This window comes from Bubalus bubalis, chromosome 22 (assembly GCF_019923935.1).
Source record: "Bubalus bubalis isolate 160015118507 breed Murrah chromosome 22, NDDB_SH_1, whole genome shotgun sequence".
NCBI classification, from domain to species: domain Eukaryota; kingdom Metazoa; phylum Chordata; class Mammalia; order Artiodactyla; family Bovidae; genus Bubalus; species Bubalus bubalis.
The window spans coordinates 15,820,744-15,843,770 of record NC_059178.1 but is presented as its reverse complement, the minus strand read 5'-3'; the positions used below and the strand labels follow the sequence as shown (position 1 = coordinate 15,843,770).

The window sequence follows — 23,027 nt, the reverse complement described above, 5'->3', positions numbered from 1 at the left end:
ACCCAGGTGCCCCATCTGCCTTTCACGCACCTTCTCATAAAAGAGCCTCTCCAGCTGCCCGTCCTCCTTCTTCAGGGACAGCCAGCGTCCGCACAGGAACAGGAACTCATCCTCGTTGGTGTCGTTCCAGATCTCCACCTTCTCCACGTACCAGTCTGCGCACCACTTGGTGTTGTCATGGCGGAGCTTGATCTTGTAGATGACGCCCAGGTCCGCAGCCTCGATGATGAAGGTGTCGGCCTGGGAGTCCAGATTCGTGGATTTGGGTGGGGGCCCCTCCCTGCCTCCACCTGCTCCAACCCCATCCATCTAGTACCTTTCATCCCCCTTAATTGCTGGGCTGAACAGACCTTCCAAGCTGGATCCCTCCAGGCCCAAATCCCCAACACAGAGAGTTTGATATTCCAAGGCCTTGCTTCCACAATTGCTCTGTTTTACAGTCTAGCTCCTCTTGGCATAAGAGGACATCCTGGACATGCTGAGTTATGTGGAGTATTGATTGAGGTCAGCTAGGAGGCTGGATGGTAAGAGCTATGGAAGAGGTGGTATCTTTCTGAATAAGGTGAGGGGCCTTGAAATTCTCAGGGGGAAGCCAGCAGTTGGAGGAGCCAGTCCGGGCTGCAGGAGAGCAGAGAGGGGAGAGGCTACGGTGCAGGCCAGGCTGGGGAGCATAAGGCACGACACCTGGACTGTGAGTTTATGAGGGATTTTGTGGGGATGTGACCTAGGCCCTCCTCTATGTCCCTGATTATACCTTTCATGATGTGACATTGTATTCTGGAGCACTTGCATTCCTTTAGGATTGCTCAGTGAGATATGGAGTTCTAGGTTTGGGGTAAACTGGGATCAAAACAGCTGGCAGGAGCTTAGGGAAGGAGAGGTGGGAGAGGTGACCCCGAGTGACACCCACTTTCCTTCCAAAAAATATGCTAAGTCACTGTACTGAGAGCTGGGAACCCAGGGATAATAGGATGCCCTGTGCCCCTCCTCAGGACAGCCCAGGTGGTGGTAGTAGCCACCTGTGTGAGGACTAGTGCCAGGGCTGGCAAGACTTGCCTGGCGGTGGCATTAAGCTGAAGCTGGGCCTTCCAAGCAGCCAGGGCAGGTCAGACTGCAGGCTGAGGTAAGTGCAGGTGAATGGTGTGATCCTGACGGCAGGTGTGGACCTGTGCAGGCCTTAGAGTGCTGACAAGCGGCTGAGCCCACACCCTATGACATGGCAAGTCCACTTTGCATCTGTCCTGGGGGGACACCTTCATATGTACACAAGGATGCTTACTGCAGGATAATTGTTTACAGTGGAAAGTTAGGACCCACCCAGGTGTCCAGTTTTGGGGCAACAGTAAATAACAATGGCAGTGTTATACATGGAATGTTATGTGTGCAGTGGTTACAAAGAACAAGCCAACAACATCCATGTCTGACTATCTTGACAGAAAAATTTCAAAGGTACCCCATTGCCTGCAAAAAACACCCATATAGGATACCTTTTATGTAAAAAATTAAAGCTGCAGAGCAGTGTTATATATTTCCTCTGGGCATATGTGCACGGATGCAGAGAAAAGCCTTGGAAAGACCTGGACATAGGAGAGAGTGATGGACCATTCTGGAAACTGGGGCCCAAGGGAACTTCTACACAAGCTAGTGAGGCAGGCAGTGAAGATCTGGGAATCCCATGAAAGGCTCAGGCAAGATCTGGGGTCAGTGGGGAGCCTTGATGAGTCCAAGTGAGAGAGTGACTCTGCCATCTTTGGATGGATTAACTGGGGAAGCCTGGAGGGTAGATTGGATTTCAGAGGTCTGGTGCAGGGTTCCCTAAGCAAGGTATGATAAGGAAGGCATGACAAAGCTGACCGGGGTGATCTGAGGGTCATTTAGAGAGAAACTCTCCAAGACCAGGTGACTGACTGGATATGGGAGGGAGGGAGTTCTGACAGAGAGAGGGGTGCCAAGGTGACTCCTAGATCTGGAGCACAGGATTAGAGAAGCAGAAGCTTTCACAATACTCAGCAGTGAACAAAGTCCGAAATCATCAGTGACTGAGCCAGAGGAGCTCCAGCTTCCCCACCAGGATGTCAACACGGGAGGGGAGGAGGAGAAGGAGGGGCAGAACGGGGTAAAGACTTCTCTTGTGATGTCATAATTGCTAAGAGAGAAAAAATCTGAACCTGAACACCGAGGAGAATGGATTGCATCACCTTCACTTATACTTTCACTCATTTATTCATTCAACAGATAGTTTTTGGTGGGAAATGAAGTCCAGAGCCCCTTCCTTCTTCCTCAGGTGGTGCCTACCCCGGGGGACTCCCTTTCCCCTCCCCACCTTCTCTGGGAGCCCCGGGGCCCGACTTCCCTGGGATCTTGAGCCCAGGCTAGGGCTTCTTACAGGCGGCCTGGCTGCTGGAGTCACCAGCTGGCTGCAGACCCACTTAGATGACACCCGCTGTCCTTGGCCCGGAGTTACTTTCCTGTTCACCAAGTAGCAAACATTTCAGCACTAAAGGTCATGCCTGGCTGAGGCTTGGCCTTAAGGAGACCCCAGTGAACACAAGCTGGTTGATGTGGGAATCTATCTCCCCAGACACGTGACTACGAGGAGGACCGCAGACGGGGTTAGGAGCCAGCCGCCTGGCTCTCCTCTCCAGGCTGTAGCCTGGCCTGTGGGGCTTCTGGCAGAGAGGTGAATGGAGAGGAGGAAGGGAGCCTGAAAGTGAAGAAGGGTGAAGGTGGCAGAGAGAGGGGTGCTCCGGCAGGGAGAGGGGCCAGGCTGGTGGGAAGCAAGTGGGGACGGAAATCTTCCTTTGGTAAAACCACCTTTAGGTCAGAGCTGGTAGGGCCTCGGATCCCACTATTCAATTGGATGGTCTTCATGCTTTTTTTGTAGCCACAGAGCCCCTTGATTAATAGAAGGCTTGCTTGCCACCCCAACAGATAGGCCAGCTCAGAGTGGTCCCATGTGGGAGGAGGCGGGTGCCCATCTGCACCCCCACTCTTCCGTGGCTCCCTCGGGCCTCCATGCTGTCTAGAGTTCTGCACAACACAGCTGAGCTGATTCACATCGGGCTCCTTCTTTCACAGATGAGGACGCTGAGTCCAGAGATGCTCAGTCACGGACGGAGTGGATGGCAGACCCAGCCCTCCAGACTTCTATCTCATTCAAGCCTCTGTCGAGGCAGCTCTCCCACTCTGCGGTGCTCACCTCCACACTCATGACCCACGTGCAGTGAGCTACATTCTCTGAAAAGGACCCAGCTCCGTATAGCCAGCAACCTGGGGCTCACACGGCCTCTTGCCTGCTCAAGTCCCACCCCCACTCCACATATAGGACCCAGGGCTCAGGCATAGGCTGAGAAAGGGGGACCAGATGCCCTTGGGGGATGCATGGGGCAGATGCCACCCCAAGGGTCAATGACATCCCACAAAGGTCCCAGACAGCCTAAGGGACCAAGAGGAGCTGGCCCCTGGAACAGAGGGCCAGAGGAGAGGGGTGGGGTACAATGAGGGCCCCGCCTACCTTTCCTCTCTCAAACTTGTTGGTGCGGTTCTCTGACTTGCCCAGGTACCGCTCCCCGGTGTCCCCGAGGTCCCCATAGATGGTGATGTAGACCTTGGCGTCTGTCCCCGCCCCGGGAACATTTCCTGTGAAGATCTGCACCGAGTACAGCACAACTGGGCGGGCAGTCGGACAGACACACAGACAAAGGGAAGAAAGGGATGGCGTTGTTTAGCTTGGGGGAACTGGATTTGTAGGCGGAGTTCAGCTTGTGGCTCAGGCCTGCAGGAGAACGCAGTGTCCTTTTCGTCTGCTCCATTATGCATGCTCTGCTACAAGTCCGGCCAGATTCAGCAGTGGGAAGTTTGCTCTAAGAGACCCAAGGGATGCAGACTTTTCCAGCATCCCTCAAAACATATACCCCACCCCCACCCCGGGAAACTGCCTGCCACGCGTGCACACCGTGGTCACTACATGCACCCGCCGTGACATACGGACCTGCCTTCCCGCCGGAGGGCGACCAGTATCGATGCCAAATCCTTCTAAACAGTTCATAGGAAAAATTAAGTATTTCTAAAAGAATAGGTTCCCCTCAGTGTCTCTTCCCTTATGTGCATTTCCTCTTCAAGCACCCTGCCCCAGTGCTCCAGGGAACCACCCGCCGCCAAAGCCACAATCTCTGTCACCTACTCTTTTGTCTCCCATGGCCTTTGGAAAGGGCTCAAAGAATACTTGGTGTGACAATTATTACAGATTATTAAGGAAAATAAAACCAAACACTGTCTTGTTTTTGTTTTGCTGCTAAGCATTCATCAGGGAAGCATAAAGTAGTCACTCACTCAACCCCCCACCCTGGGTGGGGGAAGACGCATCTGTTTGTATGACGGCTAAGCATTCTGTGTCCCCTCTCCACAGTCCTTTGTGCCAGGAGCTTTGGAGTTTCAGGCCAAGGAAGAGGGGACTTAGCTGGATTATCCCCAAGGGGAAGGATGGAAGTTGTGGCTTTGAGGTGAAGGTGAAAACGACCCAACTGGGAAGAAGTTTCATTTCCCCAGCCTGGGAGCAGGTGTGAGTTCGAGAGTGCCTATGGTGGTAGGAACTCCCCAACTGCCCACAGGGACCCAGGAAGGAGACAGCTGCCAAGCCTGTCTGAAGCCTTGAAGCAAGGAGGCCTCCAGGGTCTTTTGACAAAGCCAGGCTCCTTGGAGAAGCCTTTCTGGCCACCCAGAGAAATGAAACCTGTGTGCTGGCTGACAGCCAGCAGCCACAGTCTCACCAAGCAGAAGGCCACAAGTAAAGGTTGTCCCCAACCTGGACTGAAGGCCGGGTTCCTGCTGTAAGCCTCAGGATTTTTATAAGACCCTAGGAAAGGGGACACCCCTTCCCTGCAGTGACTGAGATGGACACTCTTACTAGCCCATGCAAGTGGGCTCAGAACCACATGGAACTAAATGCAGGCGAGTGAGGTGATGTGAGCTGCTCTGCCTGTGGGTATGGAACATGCTCACACCCACAACATGGTTCCTATTATTATCCTCATTTTCCCTTGGATCCGTAGCATTATTCTTCCCTGCTCCCCTTCTGCCTCTTTCTGCTCCTTGAGCAGCTTTATAGGTTCCTAAACATCTGCCTTGCCCCAGATGCCCATGTCTTCCAGTTCTGTCTGCTTCCCGTAGCTCTCACCCTGCACTCTCCAGGTGTCGACTTCTGTGAGTTCCCCAGGCTGTATCTCCAGCCCAGGTCCCTTCTGAGCTCTGAACCCACATCCCTGTGTCCACCTGGACTGGACCACAGGCCACAAGCTCACATCCAGTCCTGAGCTCCACCCCCTTTCGCATCCTCCCATCTCCATCACCCCACCCAGCAGTCTGCTGGCCATCCCTCCTTGGTGCACCAGGAGACCTGCTCCTAGAGGCCTGTCCCCTTTGAGAGTAGGATCCAGCACTGGGCGCACCTGAACCCTGGCCCCCCAGCCCCCAACTTGCTCAGTTTGGTGCAGAATCCAGCCAGCATTTCACACACACATTAATAACATCTTTTGTCTAAAGGAGTCAACGTGACCCACACCTGGCTGGCTGATATGACAAGAGGTAACACTAGGAATCTTGCCGGAGTTTGGACACAGCAGTCGACTATCCCCACCCTCCTCACTTGTTCTCCCCATCCATTCCCTGGCTGTTCATTCAGACCTGCTCCACACTTGGGTGGGACCTTTTCAAAGGAGACCCTTGTCCCAGAGTGGGGTATGGTGTCCCCAGGGCTGTGATTTAAATGGCCTTCCTGCCCTTCACTGCTCTCTCCAGTCCTTTTGGGAATCAGCAAAACCGACTCAGCTTTTGGGTGCTGAGCAGCACGGTCGGTCAGTCGTGCAGTCAAATCCGGCTATTTCCAGATCCTCCTCCCTCCCCATCCCACCAAGGCCACCCCGCTCTCCGTGAAAAGATGTTTCCCTAGAAACACCACCCAGCGCAGAGGGGTTCGTAGCATTTTGTTAACACAGAACAGCCAAGGGTGCCGTGAGGACAGCTTTCCAGCGCATCCTCTGGGATCCAAGTAGAAAAGGAAATGATCCCCCAGATTCAAAGTAAAACACATTCAGAGAAAAGGATGTGGGTAGGGAAAGGCATGTCATCGAGGTAACACTTGTTTTTATCTCTAAGCAAGTGGCAACTCAGATGAAAAGAAATATCACAGCTACAGCAGAGGCTTAGTTTAGGTTGAGGTCTGAGCCTGGAGCAATACCACCCAGTAAGGGAAGGGAGAAGGGCATTCAGAGACTAGCCAGAGAGGTAAGAAGGTGTATGGAGAGAGTAACATGGAAACTTACATTAGCATATGTAAAATAGATAGCCAAGGGGTGGGGGGGACTCAAACTGGCGCTCTGTAACAGCCTAGAGGGGTGGGATGGGGAGGGAGGTGGGAGGGAAGTTCAGGAGGGAGGGGACATGTGGATGCCTATGGCTGGTTCGTGTTGCTATTTGGCAGAAAACAACAAAATTCTGTTAAACAATTATCTTCAATTAATAAAATAAATAAAGAAAGAAAATGGTGGTTCCAAAGCAAAGGAATGAGGGCAAGAAGTGTGTGCTCAGGCTGGTGCAAATTCTGCAGAAAAGAGCCTCATCAATGAGGAAAAGGTGACTGGCACACACAGAAAAGAAACCCATGGCCTTGGACACGGAAGCTGCACCCAGCCTCCTGAGAACAAACACCAGAATTACAGTTCTGTACAAAGCCGGGAAGCTATCTGATTCACACTCGGTAGGGACAGCTGGATCCAGCAAGAGCAGAGAGGACCAAGTCCCGCGGATTAGTAGCCAAATTAACTAAGCAAAGGGAGAGAACAAGGACCAGTTGAGTCTAGCCCCAGGAGAGCACATACGTGGATGGCGGATCACACTGTCATACCAGGGGAGGATTTGAGCACGAGACTCAGGGTGAGGGTGCTGCGACTTTGAAGAACAGCTGTGCCATTTATTAGCTGAGTGAACTCTGGCAGCTTGTGTAACCTCAGTTGCCCTCTCTGTGGAGTGAAGGTAATTACAGACTCTGCCTCCAAGGTGCAAAGGCTCTGCCCCGCACAGGGCAAGTGTCCAACGAGGGACACTTCGTTCTGCTGATGGCGATGAGGGCAATCGCCCCACACTTACTGTCCAGAGGCTCCTCCACTTCCTTGTAGACTTGCCTTAAAGACCCATCTCTCATGTATTTCTCGGTGAAGATGTCATAAGGGACCAGTTCTCGAATGGTCTTCTTGTCATCCTCCGAAGTGGCAAGCCATCGATCACAAGGGAAAGTCAAGGTCTCTGTACCCTGGGGTGAGGAGAAAGGAGGAAACTGAGCCCTTCATGTGGAAACTGCCAACTTCAGTCATTCATCACCTGTCTCAACACTCATGGGGACCAAGGCCAAGGGTGATGGAGCCCCACTGATAATGCAAAAGCCCCAGGGGAGGCCCCAGCCCTGCCCCAATTCCAGCAGATCCAGTCTTACTTAAAGCACTTCCAAACCATGTCAGGGGGAGGCTCTGGAAGGTCGAATTCCCCACGTCACTTGAAAATGGATACCCGAACCCCATCCCAGAGACTAAGACTCAGCTGGCAGTGAGGGGAGAGTCTGTATTTTAAACTTCTCCCTAGGTTTAGAATTCTGTGGTTTTAAGAATGCTTTCCAAGTTGTGTGGGTGGCTTTCTTTCTCTGAGTTGACCTTGAGTTGCAGGAGGGACACACTTGGTCACTCACTAGTAGCACGGCTTTGGGGGTGAGGAGCAGAGACACGGCTGTCCAGACCCTTTTTCTTGAAGGTTTTAAAAGATTGTGCCTTGGGCCTGCTTTAGCTCCTGCACTTGGCGTGAACTGGCTGAATCTTCCTTAGATGATTTTATCTCAACTTAAAAAGGCTGCAGTTTCTTATAGGAAATCTGACTTGAATCTCTTCTGAAAAGGGACAAAAGAAACAGCAGGATGGACCAGTCAGAAACTCACATCTTTATCTGGGAGGAGCCGGCGGATGTCCACGTGGGAGCAGTGCCAACCAGGATTCATGCCCGTATTATCATGGCCAATCCGAATTTTTTCAATGATTTCTCCCACGTCTTCTAACTTGGGGAAGGAGAAAATACACCAGATGTTGATTGAACAGTCCAGGAAAGTACAACCTCAGCAAAACTCTGCCTCCCAAGGGCATCTACCTTAGAAACCCTTTGAACTTCCAGGGGTCACTTTCTCCCAGTCAGTCCCTCCTGTTTGGTCAAATCAGCCCCTGCTTTCCCTTCCTTACACATGCTGTGCTCACACCTCTCTTCATCTCCCCAACTTAACATCAGCCTAGACTCCAGAACTCAGTTCACTCAAGCTCTGGGAGGCTGTATCCCTTTTCATGGTGGAGCCCAGCCCCCAGTCTTCTGTTACTAGCAGAGGCTTGAGAGCTGAAGATGAGTTCTAGTTCTGCCCAAGCCCTGCCTTGCTAGTCTGACCTTCTCCTTGGCCCATTAGGGCTGCTTCCATCTCCAGCCACTCCTCTTCTGTGTCATTCAATTTCCAGTCCCTCCAGCCTGACATTTTCTTGCTACAGGGCCTTTGTATCAGCCCTCCCTGCCCCTTCCCTTTCTTCTTCTTTACCTAAACCAGTATTTGCCCAATGTCATTATTCAAGTCTCAACTCAAGGATCATTTACTCAGGGAAAGCCCCTGATCACCTTGGTGGTTTAGTCACTAAGTCATGTCTGACTCTTGCAACCCCACGGACTGTAGCCCACCAGGATCCTCTATCCATGGGATTCTCCAGGCAAGAATACTGGAGTGGGTTGCCATTTCCTTCTCCAGGAAGTCTTCCAGACCCAGGAATTGAACTGAGGTCTCCTGCACTGCAGTCAGATTCTTTCCCAACTGAGCTATAAGGACCTGATCACCTCAAAAAATTCAAATCTCTTCATGATAGGGTCTGACAGCATCCTATCACTCACACACACACATACACACACCAGCACTTCTCACAGTCAGAAGTTTGTATTTACTTGTGTGAAGCCTTCTTTTCCATCACTGAAAGTCATAAGGGCAGGCACCACGTCTGTTTTGCTCATCAAGGCATCCCCAAAACCCAGAACAGAGCCCTTGACCTCTGTACTCAATACCTAATGGCAGAAAGGATAAAAGACTGCTTCCTCATCTGCGAAATGTGTGTGACAAAGTCAGCTGGGTTCTCTCACACCTCAGCCACCAAGGAGTGCATGAAAGTCCCCCTGAATGAAAGAGTGATACGTGCAGGCATGAAGAGTCCCTGAAATTCAGGAGGTGCTCTCTCTCATCTATCCTGTCTGGACTCTATGGGCACATGGTGCCGGAGAGGGACTCAACCAGGAGTGATTGACTCCCAGATCCTTTCCTTGGAGCCTTTGAAAGAAGCAACAAGGTGGCCAGACACAAGGCAAGGCATCCACACAGTTGGCACCTGCCTCCTTGGCTCTCTCTGTCAGGCTGCCCTCCATCAGGTCCCACTCTAGGGCCTCTGGGAGCCTTGTGGGCCTCTCCCAGTTCTCATGTGTCATGTTCTTCCCTGAAATGGAGATGGACGTGTCAGTTCCCACCCTGCCTCATCCCTATGGGGATCTGGGCAATCATAGGTGGAAACAGACAAGGAAGTCGGGGTAAAGGGAAAAGAGGACAGGGAAACAAAGTAATACCCAGATGCCCTGGCTCATGGTTGGTCCACGGAACTCATGTCTTCGACATTGACAGGTTGAAGTTAAGGAGGGTGTGCAGACTTGAGCTTCCTGGCAGCCCCTCTGCGGAGCTTTCTGCCTAGCCTGCTCCATCAAAGACTCAGTGCTACAAGGAGATGGCACAGTCAGCCCCAGGGTAGATGAAGACTCCTGATGAGTGAATGGCATCTGAATGAGTGATTGAGCCATTCACCAAATGTGGAGCCTCTATAAGCCTAGACAGATGTGACCTGGGAATGAACTGGAAGAGCTCCCAGCATTGCACACCCTCCACACACACACACACCGTTGACAGCCATGGCCAAGCCCATCAGCACCGCCTGAGGAATGTCCCCCTGCTCCCACCCACCTCCATCCTTCCCAGCTATAGCCCTACAAGCTGCATGATCTAGACAAGTTTCTTGACCTTCTAGGCCTTAACTGCCTCATCTATCAAATGGGGAGATTGCTCAGCCAAAGGCAGGGGCATGGGCAGGGCAACCCTTCAAGGTCACTTCTGGGTCTAAGATCACAGACGTGTTTCTTTTTGTCAGCGATTCTCTCCTTCCAAGTGACCAATACGGCACCACTTTGCTGGAGACGCCTTGAGTTAACAAACTCCCCAGCAGCCAGCTCACCTGTGCTTCATCAGAGACCTGGTGTCCCCTGTGAGCTCCTGGACTTTCTGAATCATTAAACAGAGACCAGTGAATGCACGGGGCCTCACTCTTTCACAGCAGGAGAAACAGGAAGCTCTGGGCGAGATCGTGACTTACAGGATCTGCACTCAAGGACACTGAGCTGCCAGGCAGCTGGCAAAGGGGGACAATGACACCATCTGACTCTTGGAATGGTGATGAGGATTAAATGAGGTGATACATCCCAAGTGCCAAGAACAAGGCTGGCACATGGGGAGTGCCCAGTAAATATTAGCCATTGTTATTTTCCCAGCAGATCTGAGTGTCTGAGGACAAGGCCACAGAGAGGGTGGGCTTGCCAGAATCCAGGGTTATGGGCTCACTTACAGTCCAGCACTCCTCCTCTTACCCGAAGATCAGTGGGAAAAGAGAAACGGCGAGACGGGGACACAAAGCAAGCTCATTTGTATCTAAGCCCTCATACTCCCCCCAACACCCAGGTAGATTTGGAAAGAAAAAAAATTGCAACAAATTACTGGCAAATTATAGCTGCCTATTAGGCAGACTTCATTGATGAAACTTCCCGGAAGCCAAGGTGTGATCACACTCAGGCCTCTGACACCATCCGGCTGGGATGACGCACGCACAAGGAGATCTCTGTGGGTGAGGTGCTGCTTCGTGTGCATAGATGAATCACCCTTGAATTCTCCTTGTTAAAAAATCTCCACCAAGGTGGCAACCTTCCCACAAGTGCCGACTGCTCCCGGAGAAGGTGGGGAGAGGAAACGGAGTTTCCCAGGGCAGACATGACCCGAGGAAGCAAGATGGGGCTCTGTGCTTTGTCTCCCACCAGAAAATAAGGGGCACATCTCCCAAAGTCCCTACTACCTAGAGAGCCCAAGCCCCCACCCCTTGTCCTTCAGAGTCACCCCCTTTAAATCCTGTTCCATGGATCCTTAGCCAAGTTACATCCCTCTCCTATCCCCTCTTGTCAAACCTCAAGCCACTTGCTATGTTTGCTTCCATCTCTGGCCCTTGGCCATGATGTTCCCCTTGCTAGGAAGGCCTTCCCTCCTTGGTCCCTCATATGCTCACTTTCAGGTCTAGCTCAAAGCCACCACTTTCAGGGAGCCCTCTCTGGTCTCTGAACACCTACAGCACACTCAACCAGCCCCACCGTTTGCCCTCACGGGCTAGTGGATGGCAGGGGCTAAGGGCACATATTCTGAGCCAGTCCTCCAGGTTTTGAATCCTACTTCCACTATACCTTGGCTGTGTGATTTCATGGAAGCTGCTAAACTCTCTGTGCCTTGGTTTCCCCATACTTAAGCACGGATAATCACAGTGCAGAGCTGCTCTGAGAGCTAAGTGACCCTATGACAGGGCCCTCTTACCCCCAAGAGCAGCTATCATGATGGTCACCAGACTCTCTCCTTAGCCTTGTTGAGATCTGGGGTTCCCCAGTTGGACTGCAAGCCCCTTGCAGGCATGGTCTGGGTCCTCTCCTTCCCTTGTCTCTTCCACCCCACTGGCACAGAGTGGAGCATACAAGGAGGCACGGGATGGGTGTACAGAATACCCAGGTGTGGATGCGGTGACATACATCTGCAATAAGCATCGAACAGTGAAACTCTCAGGCCAGAGCCAAGTGGGAACCAAGGAATACATGGGATGCTCTCTTCCCTGGTGGCTCAGATGGTAAAGCATCTGCCTGCAATGCGGAAGACCTGGGTTCGATTCCCGGGTTGGGAAGATCCCCTGGAGAAGGAAATGGCAATCTACTCCAGCACTCTTGCCTGGAAAATCCCAAGGACGGAGGAGCCTGATAGGCTACAGTCCATGGGTCGCAGAGTCAGACAGGACTAAGCGACTTCACTTTCACTATAGCTTGACAGATAAGCAGGAGACAATAATGTGATGAGGAAGTCTGGAGGCCAGCTCTCTCCATGGCTTTGCTGTTGGTAGCACTGGAGATGGCCCTAGTGGAATTGTGCCTCTAGTTTCCTTAAACCCTGTGCACTCATTGTCACCTTTGACTCAGACACTGGTCCCAGAGAGGGAAGGTCACTGTCTTTCTGGCTCCTCACATGCACTGAGGCTCAGAGAGATTGGATGAACTTCATCCAATGAGGTTCCAGTGAGAATGATGGTTCCAGTGAGAACCATCTCCTCACTCACAACAGCCCATCAGATGAAAGGCACATGTCAGACTCTGGACAAGGGCTCCTTCTCCTTGCCTTCTGGTCCAGCCCGCACCCCTGTCCTGGCTCCCTTGGCAGCCTGCCAGATGCCGGTACCTCCATTATGAAGCGGGAGGCGGACTTCCTCTCAAAGAACAGCTTCTGCTCCCTCTTGTTGGTGCACAGGTACTTCTGCTGGGTGCACACGGCATCGCAGCCATAGATGACGATGAAGATGTTGGCGTCTGTCCCAGCAGCAAAGACATCACTGGTGTAGAGGATGATCTCGTAAGGGACAACTGGGGAGGGGACAGAAGGCAAAGTTGGCTGGGGGGGGTGGTGAAAACAGGAAATAAATACAGGCAGGTCAAGTTCTTCATCAGCACCACCACTCTGGATCTGTCCCTTCATTGGGAGCTGCTACCCAGGGGCCTGAACCTTCATGTGGTTGCCTAGCAACCCAGGGTGGAGGGAGGTATCCCAACATGCCTTGGGCCCATCGAAAACCCCTGTCACCTCAGACTAGGGTCTCCGTGCCTCTCCCATCACAGAGCTAGTATAACAGATTGGGTGAAAGCGCAGGCTCTATCTAGCCTGACTGTGCGGCCTGTGCAAGTCACCTAGGAGTCTTGGTTTCCTCATTTGTTACAGCATCCTCAAAGCAGTCCATGGCTGCAGATATCCTATACACAGGAGCATTATGTTTCAGGGGACAGCCACCAATCAGATCGGCCGGTCTACAGTGGTGAGAGTCCTTTCTCTTCTCTTCTCACCCCTTCTACTACTCACTCACTGGCTCCACACTGGCCTGCCCCTTCCTGGCAATACAGACTTTCAGATGATGACAGAGGAAGCAACATGTCAAAAATTCACCTAATTGTTCCATTTTCTCCTTTTCTTTAGCTGGTAAAGGAATTACATTTCGCTTCTTTTCAAGTTCTTTTTTTCCCCCCCAATCAAGATAAAATCTTATAACAGTGATTTCTTTGGTGTGTTAATGACTGGAGTGAGGACTGATTAAGGGGTTGATAATGACCCTTCATTGTTAGACTGTGGAGAAGGAAATGGCAACCCAGTCCAGTACTTTTGCCTGGGAAATCCCACGGACAGAGGAGACTGGCAGGCTACAGTCCATGGGCTTGCAAAGAGTCAGACACGACTGAGCAACAACAACAACAAATGTTAGACCTTATCTTTTCTCCTTTTTGGGTCTTACAACCACCCTACACTATTATCTCTATTTTGCAGACAGGGAAACTGAACTCCAGAGAAGTCAGGCTCTTTGCCTGATGTCATCAGCTAGTTAGGAGTAGAAATACATCCCGTATTTCCTTTCCTTGTGTCTAGAGTTCTGTCCACAGCCAGCACAGGGCCCAGGGAATTTCCAAGGTGGGCCTGGCCAAGGGTCAACCGTGGATGAGGGACTGGGAGTTGGTGGGCGGAAGAGGAGGTCTAGGAGGAGGCCCAGGCTTTCCCTGCAGGACTCCTACATGGTGTGTACCGCCTTGTCTGAAGCTCTGCGTGGAAAAGGTCCCTGACGATGGTGCCGTCATCTTCATTCTTGGCCAACCAGCGGCCACAGGGGAACGTCATGCACTTGCCAAGGGATGGGGCGTCCACCTCTACCCAGTCTACAAACCAGCCTGGAGCCTTGCCTGGAGGGAAGGAGACACAGAACCCCTCAAGGACCTCTACACAGATGGCTTTCTGTGCACAACTTCAGGACTCCAAGCATCCTTCCCTAGTCAAAGGCTGGTGCCTATGGCTCCACCGTGGACTCATCATTGCTTCTGCTTACAGCAGTGTGGACTGATTCCTGTGTACCCTACCGGATCCTACTCTGGGCTGCTGTCAGTGAAATGAACAGGAGGGAAGGGATATGGAGAAGAGATGACAGGAGGCAGAGTCTGAGGGGAGGGAAGCAAAGAACCGTCCAAGGTGGAAGGTATTCCCAAAAGGGAACCCAGATGCCAGAGAGAGCCTGTGTTAACAAGGGCTCCATATTTTCACCCAGTGGCAGGGCGACATGCTGGGCTCCCTGGCCTCAGTTTATGATTCATGAAGGGAAGGGAAACCAGTGAAGGATCTATGCTCCTCCCTGGGAAAATGAGTGCTCAGGTTTAAAGAAGGAAATGGAAGCCAGGCAGAGACCTTGTCCCTCAGTCCTAGAGGCAAAGAGAAAGGCCTCCTTCCTCAGGCTCACAAGATATGGTTTGAAGACCAAAAAAAAATGAGTCCTGCTTTAGTGAGAGAGAACAAACTTGGGCACAGTATTAGGGGGTTCTGGGAAGAACTGGCTCCATCTGTGGTTCTAAGTGGAGCCCCCAGACCAACAGCCTCGGCATCACCTGTGAGATATAAAATCTCTTGGGTCCCATCCCAGACCTACTGAATCAAAGACGCTGCACACTGAAATTTCTGACTGTGGGGTTTGGGGAGAAAGCTTTAAAAATCACTGGTGTCCGGGCCCTACCCTGATCAATTAGACCAGAATCTCTGTGTGCAGCCATGAAGGGACTGAGGAAACTGTGTCATTATGGCAAGCAGATGACATCCAAGCCCACCCTAGATTCTTTCCTAGTCACCCATGGGGACCTGCCCATGGTCCTCACGTTCTCAGCCAGGAACAGAAGGGAGGGAAGCCAGACCTGTGTTGTCATGACCGATTCTGACTTTCCACAGATCTCCCAGGTCCAGGGTCTCCACTGTGAAGATTTCGATGCTATCCCTCTCAAACTTGTCGCTGTTGGTCTTGGAGGATTTCAGGAGGGTCATTCCTGCAACCAAATGACCCCAACATGACTGGCTAGGCCTGAGGCCTTCAAACCTAGTCTGACTACCCCTCTTAGTCTCTTCTCTTAATGAGCAAATTTCTGAACTTCTATCAAATTTAGACTATACAGTTACTATCCGTGGGGCATTTTTGGTATTTTGTATGTGTGTGAATGTCCTTGTATGGAGCTTTGCAATAACTCTTTGACATATGTATTTTTATTTCCTGCTTTGCTAAAGAAAAGGAGACACACCCACAAATTAAGGGCCTTATCCAAGATCACCCGGGAGAAAGCGATGGGGCCCTAAGACACAGCCCTCAGGTTTCTCCACGTGGGGAGGAAGCCACCTTCGCATGTTCCCTGCAGTGAGGAAACAAGGGCTCCCCTGCAGGATGGGGCACGTGGCAATTCTCTGGAGACTCTTCTCTGGGTGACAGAAGGAGGACTGGATTCCAGTGTCCCTCACCAGCCACCTCACATACAGGCTCTGTCCTAGGGCTCTGACTGCGGTGTCGATTGGAAATTTAAGGTGGTCCCAGGGTCATCACCATCTGTCCTGCCTCATTCTTCAAGTCTCCTTATCCCTGTAAGTCCTGCCTCATGTAGGAAGTCTTTTGATAATCATAGACTTACTGCAGATGATTTAAGTGCACAGAGTCAAACAGACCTTGGTTATTGTCTGGGTGGCCTTGGGCAAATTACTTAATTTTCTGAGATCTGGTTTCCTCAAATGTCAAAAGGGGTGGCTTTGGTGCCTTCCCCATAGAGGAGTTGTGACTATTTAATATGATGACTGTTGAGCGTTGAAGAATGTGCCAAACACATAGAAATCCCTTGGCAAATAAAAGCACTCTGTTAGGCCCCCTCAATTTCATTGACTATGGTTCAGGAACTATTGCAATGACATACATTTGCAAGTTTCAACCTGATTCACTCATTATATTTGCATTATTTAACCTATTAAATGATAATAATATTAATAATAAATGCTTTATTGTCATTTTGTCTCAAATATTTTACACATTCAATTTCATTAAATCCACAACTCTATGAGATATCTACTAGTTTAATCTCCATTTTACAAAAGTGCGTGTGTGTGCTCAGTCATATTAACTCTTTGTGACCCCATGGACTGTACCCCCCCAGGCTCCTTTGTCCATGAAATTTTCCAGGCCAGAATTCTGTGTTGGGTTGCCGTTTCCCACTCCAGGGAATTTTCCCAACCCAGGGATCAAGCCCTTGTCTCTTATGCGTCCTGCACTGACAGGCAGATTGTTTACCAACTGCGCTATCAGAACACGCTACAAATGGGCGAAACTAAAGCAAAGAGAGCTTAAGCCCCTTTCCCGAGGTCACCCAGCTACTAAGCGGTATAGGAGAAATTTAAACCAATTAGTCAAGCTCGAGTACACACGACTGAATTAGAATATGAGCATCTCAAAGTCAGTGATTACAAAGTCAGGTTTCACCCCTTCATTCTTCAGCAATGCTTAGAATAGAGCTTTAGGAGTAATGAGAAAATATGTGATGACTACGTATTTGAGGAACTGGTTCTTCTCTGAACTCAGAATGGCTGGACAGGTGGCCCAAGTGGACTGCTGACTCCGGCGCATATGCCACCTTCTGTGATGGCCTTGACAGAGGCTCCAGAATGACTCCAAGATTCCCTGAGCATCTCATATCAAGAGTACCATGGAACCCACTGGCTGAATCTTACTGAAGGTTGGGAAGAGCCACCATTTCCCAGGTTGTTATTGAGATAGAGTTACAGCTACCTCTACATTTAGAATAGAGGGAAGAAGCTGGCAAAAGACACAGAGCAGAGACCTCTCACTGTGTGGACTGAGGAGTTCCTTCACTATAGTTTTGAAAGGCCACCACAGTGACGCCTCAAAGAAGGGCGCAGGAAATGGTTAAACAAAACAAAACGAAACCACCTTTCAGGAAGGCTGGACAAAGACTTGGGCACCATTACCTGGGGAGAGGATGCTGAAGGGAAGATGATTCTCACAGCTTCCAAACACTTGTAGGGGGTAGAGGCAGCAACGAGGGCCAAGAGAGGACTTAGAAGGATTCAAAAAGAATTTTAAAAGAACATTTAAAAGAACAAGGAATTGCCTTTCTCTGTTGGGGTCAGTCGCATGTAATCTTTCAAGAGTCAGAGGCACGCAAGTGTACAAAATAGGGACAGGAAAACCTCTCCAATAAATGGTGCCGGGCATATGGCTGTCTACAGGTGAAATAATTCATTTGGACCCTTCTCTCACATCATACACAAAAATAAGCTCAAAATGAATTACAAATTTAAATGTAAGACCTGAAACTGTAAAACGCCTAGAAAAAAAACCATAAGGAAAACACTTGATGACACTGGTCTTGGTAATGAGTTCATGAATATGACACCCAAAACACAGGCAACAAAAACCAAAATTAACAAGTGGGATTACATTAAACTAGAAGCACAGCAAAAGAAACCGAATTCTGTAGAATGGGAAACATATTTGCAAATCATTTACCTATAAGGGGTTAATCACCAACATATATAAAGAAATATACGACTCAATAATAAAGAAAATCTAACAACTCAATTAAAAATGGGCTAAAGACTTAAATAGACCTTTCTCCAGAGAAGACATAAAAATGGCCAATAATATATGAAAAAAGTATTCATTGTCACTAATTATGAGAGAAATGCAAATCAAAACTACAATGAGATACCATCTCATACCTGTCAGGAGGTTACTATCAAAAAAAACAAAGACAACAAGTGTTGGTGAGGATGTAGAGAAATTGGACTCCTTCCACACAGTGGGTGGAAGTCCAAAACGATGCAGTTACTCTGGAAAATAGTATGAAAGTTCTTCAAAAAGTTGAAAATATAACTACCATAAGAACCTGCCATCTCGCTTCTGGGTATATATCCAAAAGAATGAAATCAGGTCCTTAAAAAGATATTAGTACTCCTATGTTTGCTGCAGCATTACTCAGAATAGCTAAGACATGGGATAAAAATCCTAAACGTCCATTGACAGATGAATGGATAAAGAAGATATGGTATATACATACAATGGAATATTACTCAGCCTTGTAAATGGAGATTCTTTGATATGCAACAATGTGGATGGTTCTTGAGGATATTATGCTAAGTGAGATAAGCCAGGCACATAAAGACTAATACAGCATGACTCCACTGAAATAAGATATCAAGGTCAAATTCATAAAATCAAAGACTGGATTGGTGGTTACCAGGAGCAAAGCATAAGAGGAAATAGGGAGTTATTAATCATCAGGCATAAAGTTTCAGTTTAGTAAGATGAACCACCTCTAAAGATCTGTTGTACACCTTGAACCAACAGTCAACAATAATGTTTATATGTTTAAAATTTGGTAGGAAAACAGATTGCATGTTAAGTGTTCTTCCCACAATACAATAAAACAGTAAAGAAAATTTTAAAAATGATTTCTTAAAAAAGAAAGTGAGAGACATGACCGGGATATCTCTGGAAAGTTCCACTGTCTCTTCCAGTCTCCCTCAAGAGGGGCATGGGTGAATGGGGCCTTGCATTGCTCTCTTACCAGTGTCATCTTGAGTGCCAAAGAGTGTGATGAAGACATTGGCATCGGTACCAGCATTCTTCTTGTCCCCAGTCTTTATGGTCACTGAAAATGTGGTAGATTTATCTGCAGGAGAAGAGTGTGGAGAAGTGAGTGGTAGACTGCACCTCCCATGAAGGGAGGAGGGAGATAACTTATTGAGCACATTTCTCTGCTTCGGTTGACTGTTTCTGAGTCACTTTCCTTGCAGTATGTGTTGTTCTGTAGTTGCCTTTAGTCTGGAAACTTCCAGAAGGCAGAGATGAGACTCCCCACCCCTACTGCCAGCTCACACAGGAAACCCTCAATCAGTAAAGTTGTAGGATGCTTGAGGAAGACTTGGGGTGACTGTGGGGTTCAAAGGCTCATCAGCCAGGAACCCTGGTCTGACTCCTCCAGATTGGGAAGTTTTAAGGATGCGAATTTCAAGGAAGGGAGCACAAGCATCCCAGCACTCTTGAAAGTTCATTCTTCCCCTTGACAAAAATATTCGTATTGGGAGTCTATAACGAGCCGGGAGGGGAGGTTGCAAGACTAAGTCAAAGGAAAGGAAAGTCGCTCAGTCGTGTCCATCTCTTTGCGACCCCATGGACTATAGCCTACCAGGCTCCTCTGTCCATGGGATTTTCCAGGAAATAGTACTGGAGTGGATTGCCATTTCCTTCTCCAGGGGATCTTCCTGACCCAGGGATCGAACCCAGGTCCCCTGCATTGTAGACAGACGCTTTACCGTCTGAGCCACCAGGGAAGTCTAAGTCAAAACCAACTGTAACTATTCTGTTCTATTTCATTCCATTCCTGACAATAACTCCATGCTAAGCCATGTACTTTACAGCCAGCTATATGCTAGACATGTGAGAACATGCCCCTGTCACCTTCCCATTCTTGCCACGGAAGACTGAGAGGGCAGCACAAATAGATTCCCAGAAAAGGAAGTGCTCGGAGTCCAGAGTGGAGAGGAAGATGGAGACCTAGTTGGGGAAAGACAGAGGAGAGGGGTGCTGGAGGGAAGAAATCAGCTCTAGGAAACCTTTCTGCTCCAGGGCCAGGTTGTCGAGGGGGGCGTTGTCACCACCTCCCCCGCCCTCCTCCGTGCTTGGTGGCAGCACACAGGACTCGTCCACTGGCAACAGCTCCCTGGACAGCTGGCCATCGTCCTCCTCCACAGCCAGCCAGCGTTGGCACGGGAAGTAGTACCTGTGCGGGAGGGGAATGGGGAAAGTTTGGGAATGTCTCTTTGAGAAGGTCTCATGAAAGAGCAGTCATGGCTGAGACATAAGAGGCCCTCATGGGGCCCAAATGCTCCCCTGTCTGTCCCCACCCCCCAGCACTGCCTTCCCATCCTACCTAAGAATCACCCCACTAGTTCCTTGCCTGGTGGTGGTTTAGCCACTAAGTCGTGTCTGACTTTTGTGACCCCATGGACTGTAGCCTGCCCAGCTCCTCTGTCTATGGGATTTCCCAGGCAAGAATACCGGAGTGGGTTGCTGTTTCCTACTCCAGGGGATCTTCCCGACCCAGGGATCAAACTCAGCTCTCCTGCTTTGCAGGCAGATTCTTTACCATCTGAGCTACAAGGGAATCCAGTTTGCCTGGAAGTCTACGCTTGCCTGGAGTAGACAACAAATATGGGATGTGGTTTCCATACACCCCATGGAAAAAGGCTGTGCCTGGAATCAGGGTCACATAGGAGGAATCTAGAGAAGGAGGGGTTTCTGGGGATTGTTCTGGCCTTTTCTAGAATCAATCTATTAGCCAGAGCTACTTTGGCAGAGAATATTGTACATAGGAGGTGCTTCATACCTAAAGGATTATAACGGAATGACCCACTTAAGCTTCTGAAAGATACAAAGAATATGACCTTTAAGGAGCTGGCACAGCAGACAGCGGACACCATCCAGGGAAGGGAGGTCCAAGTTAGACTCCTCAGCAGAGAAGCTGAACCCAGTGCAAGGGAGGAGCCGGGATGGAAGGGAAGGCAGGACAAGGGCTGGGAGAAGCAGCAGAGAGTGGGGACTAAGGACTCTCCTCTAGAGCCAGACTGGGTTTGAATCCTGGCTCTGCCACCTACAGTCCTTTGAGACTGAACAAGTTTCTTTACAACTCTTTCTGTGAGAGTTGCCAGATTTAGCCTGCAGAATCACAGGACTCCCAGTTAAATTGGAATTTTAGATGAGCAAGGAATAATCTTTGGGACACACTTATACTAAAATATTATTCTTTGCTTATCTGACTTTCAAGTTTAAGTGGCCATTCTACATTTTATCTGGCAACCCTCTATAGAATGAGGAAAATGTTGCCTATTTCAAAGGCAGTGGTGAGAATTACAGGAGTAAAACATTTTTAAGTGCTTAAATTTCCTGGCTCTCAGTACATTCTTGGTTAAAAATTCGCTAATACTTTGATAGTGATGATGATGGTGATGGTGATGGTGATGGTGATACTTCCTTTCTTTGTCTTCAGCCCAAGCCTGGGATTTCTGGAGGCTGTTGGCTGGACAGTTCACCATTGGGCCCTTGGGCTCCCAGAACAACTCAGAGGGTTTGGGGACAGACTATCTCTAAGTTGGGGCTGCTGCACACCATCCCTACCACAGTCCAGGTGCCTAAGATGCATTCAGAGACAGGTCAAAGTCTGGAGAGGCTGGGAACAGTGTAGACCGGGGGTCTCATCCCTTTCTGAGCCCCACACCCTCCTACAGTCCTTATTGCCTCCCATCAGCATGTGAGAGGAGCAGGGCCAGGGGCATGGAGGTGCAACTCTGCATCAAAAGTGAAAGTGAAAGTCACTCAGTCATGTCCAGCTCTTTGCGACCCCATGGACTAAACAGTCTATGGAATTCTCCAGGCCAGAATACTGGAGTGGGTAGCCATTCTCTTCTCCAGGGGATCTTCCCAACCCAGGGATCGAACCCAGATCTCCCCCATTGCAGGCAGATTCTTTACCAGCTGAGCCACCAGGGAAGCCCAAGAATACTGGAATGGGTAGCCTATCCCTTCTCCAGCGGATCTTCCTCACCCAGGAATCGAACGAGGGTCTCTTGCATTGCAGGCAGATTCTTTACCAACTGAGCTATCAGGGAAGACCCCCGTAGCTGTGCATCAAGGGACATGGATTTAAACGGTGGGAGGAGCTCAGCCTTGAGAGAGACAAACTAGATTGCTTTGAAATTAGTGTTTAAGTGAAAAATGCATATTGCTCCACTTTTCAGCCTTTTAAATGTATGAATGGAAAAGTTAATTTTTTTCTTCAACCAAATAATTTATGAATAATAGGCTTTAGTTCTGAATTATGGCCAATTAAGGGAGAGAGACAGAAATAAAGAAAAGAGTGGGGTTGGGGCTGCGGAGGAGTAATGAGAGTGTGGGAGGCTGGAGGAGGACAGAGACAGAAGGAGACAGAGGCATAAGGAGCTGGAGAGACTTATACTAGGAGACAGAACAGTCAGCAAGACAGAAAGGGGCGGGCGCAAGCCCTCCCACACCAGCGAAGAGCGCATGCGCAAGGCCTCGGCGCCTGTCTTCTGGGCGCGTCACTCCTGCTGTCCTTGAGATACCTGCTCGGGGAAGTCGGAGGTCCTCAGCACGCCCACTGCGGCAGCATCGCGGGCCCCGAGCCTCCGGATCCCGCTCCCTGGGGGGAGAACCGGAGCCAGAGGCCGGACGGGCCTGAGTGCCGGGCATTTAGCCTCCACCCCCAATGATGCCAACAAGCACCCACAGGAGGTCTAGCGGAGGACTGGACCTCTGGGCCAGTGTTCTCCCCTTCCTCCCACAGGAGGAATAAATCCTGCTCCAGGAGGCCTGGGGAGGGCACTAGGTGGCTGTTTTTCAGGAGTGAAGGAGAAGAAAGGCATGCAGGTGTTCTGGCATGGTACCCCCCACTCCAGCCAGGGCAATGGAAGGAAGAAGCAGAGCTGGGGTCAGCAGGAGGTTTAAAGTGAGCATGGAAGCAAAGCTCAGGGCCCCTAAAAGGTTGGGTTTCACTTGAAAGTAAAACTGGAATGCGTGGATTGCACACTGTAAAATGTATTTAATGCATGGCTTTTCCCATTCTGTGAGTAAAGGCTGAAGCTCATCAGATATGCCCACTGGTGTTACAGGAAGAGCACAGTGACAAGAGTGGGTCTGGGGCTCGGGGACTCTGGT

At 50.0% G+C, this 23,027-nt stretch overlaps 1 protein-coding gene and 1 non-coding gene across 3 annotated transcripts in view; one reads left to right on the top strand and one right to left on the bottom strand.

Annotated features, from left to right (window-relative positions):
- Positions 1–23,027, bottom strand: part of LOXHD1 (lipoxygenase homology PLAT domains 1) — a 195,615-nt gene that overhangs the window by 59,254 nt on the left and 113,334 nt on the right. For both annotated transcript variants that reach the window (XM_025273259.3, XM_044934547.2), the window contains exons 22-30: positions 19,910–20,076; positions 18,862–18,966; positions 15,160–15,288; positions 14,002–14,166; positions 12,629–12,810; positions 7,979–8,095; positions 7,144–7,306; positions 3,515–3,669; positions 31–240 (exon numbers count right to left, since the gene is read on the bottom strand). In XM_025273259.3, the coding sequence (XP_025129044.3) occupies positions 31–240; positions 3,515–3,669; positions 7,144–7,306; positions 7,979–8,095; positions 12,629–12,810; positions 14,002–14,166; positions 15,160–15,288; positions 18,862–18,966; positions 19,910–20,076 (1,393 nt within the window). The remainder of the gene's footprint in view (positions 1–30; positions 241–3,514; positions 3,670–7,143; positions 7,307–7,978; positions 8,096–12,628; positions 12,811–14,001; positions 14,167–15,159; positions 15,289–18,861; positions 18,967–19,909; positions 20,077–23,027) is intronic.
- On the top strand, positions 12,012–12,083 carry TRNAC-GCA. Its single transcript has one exon. It is a non-coding gene; the product is annotated as a tRNA-Cys (tRNA).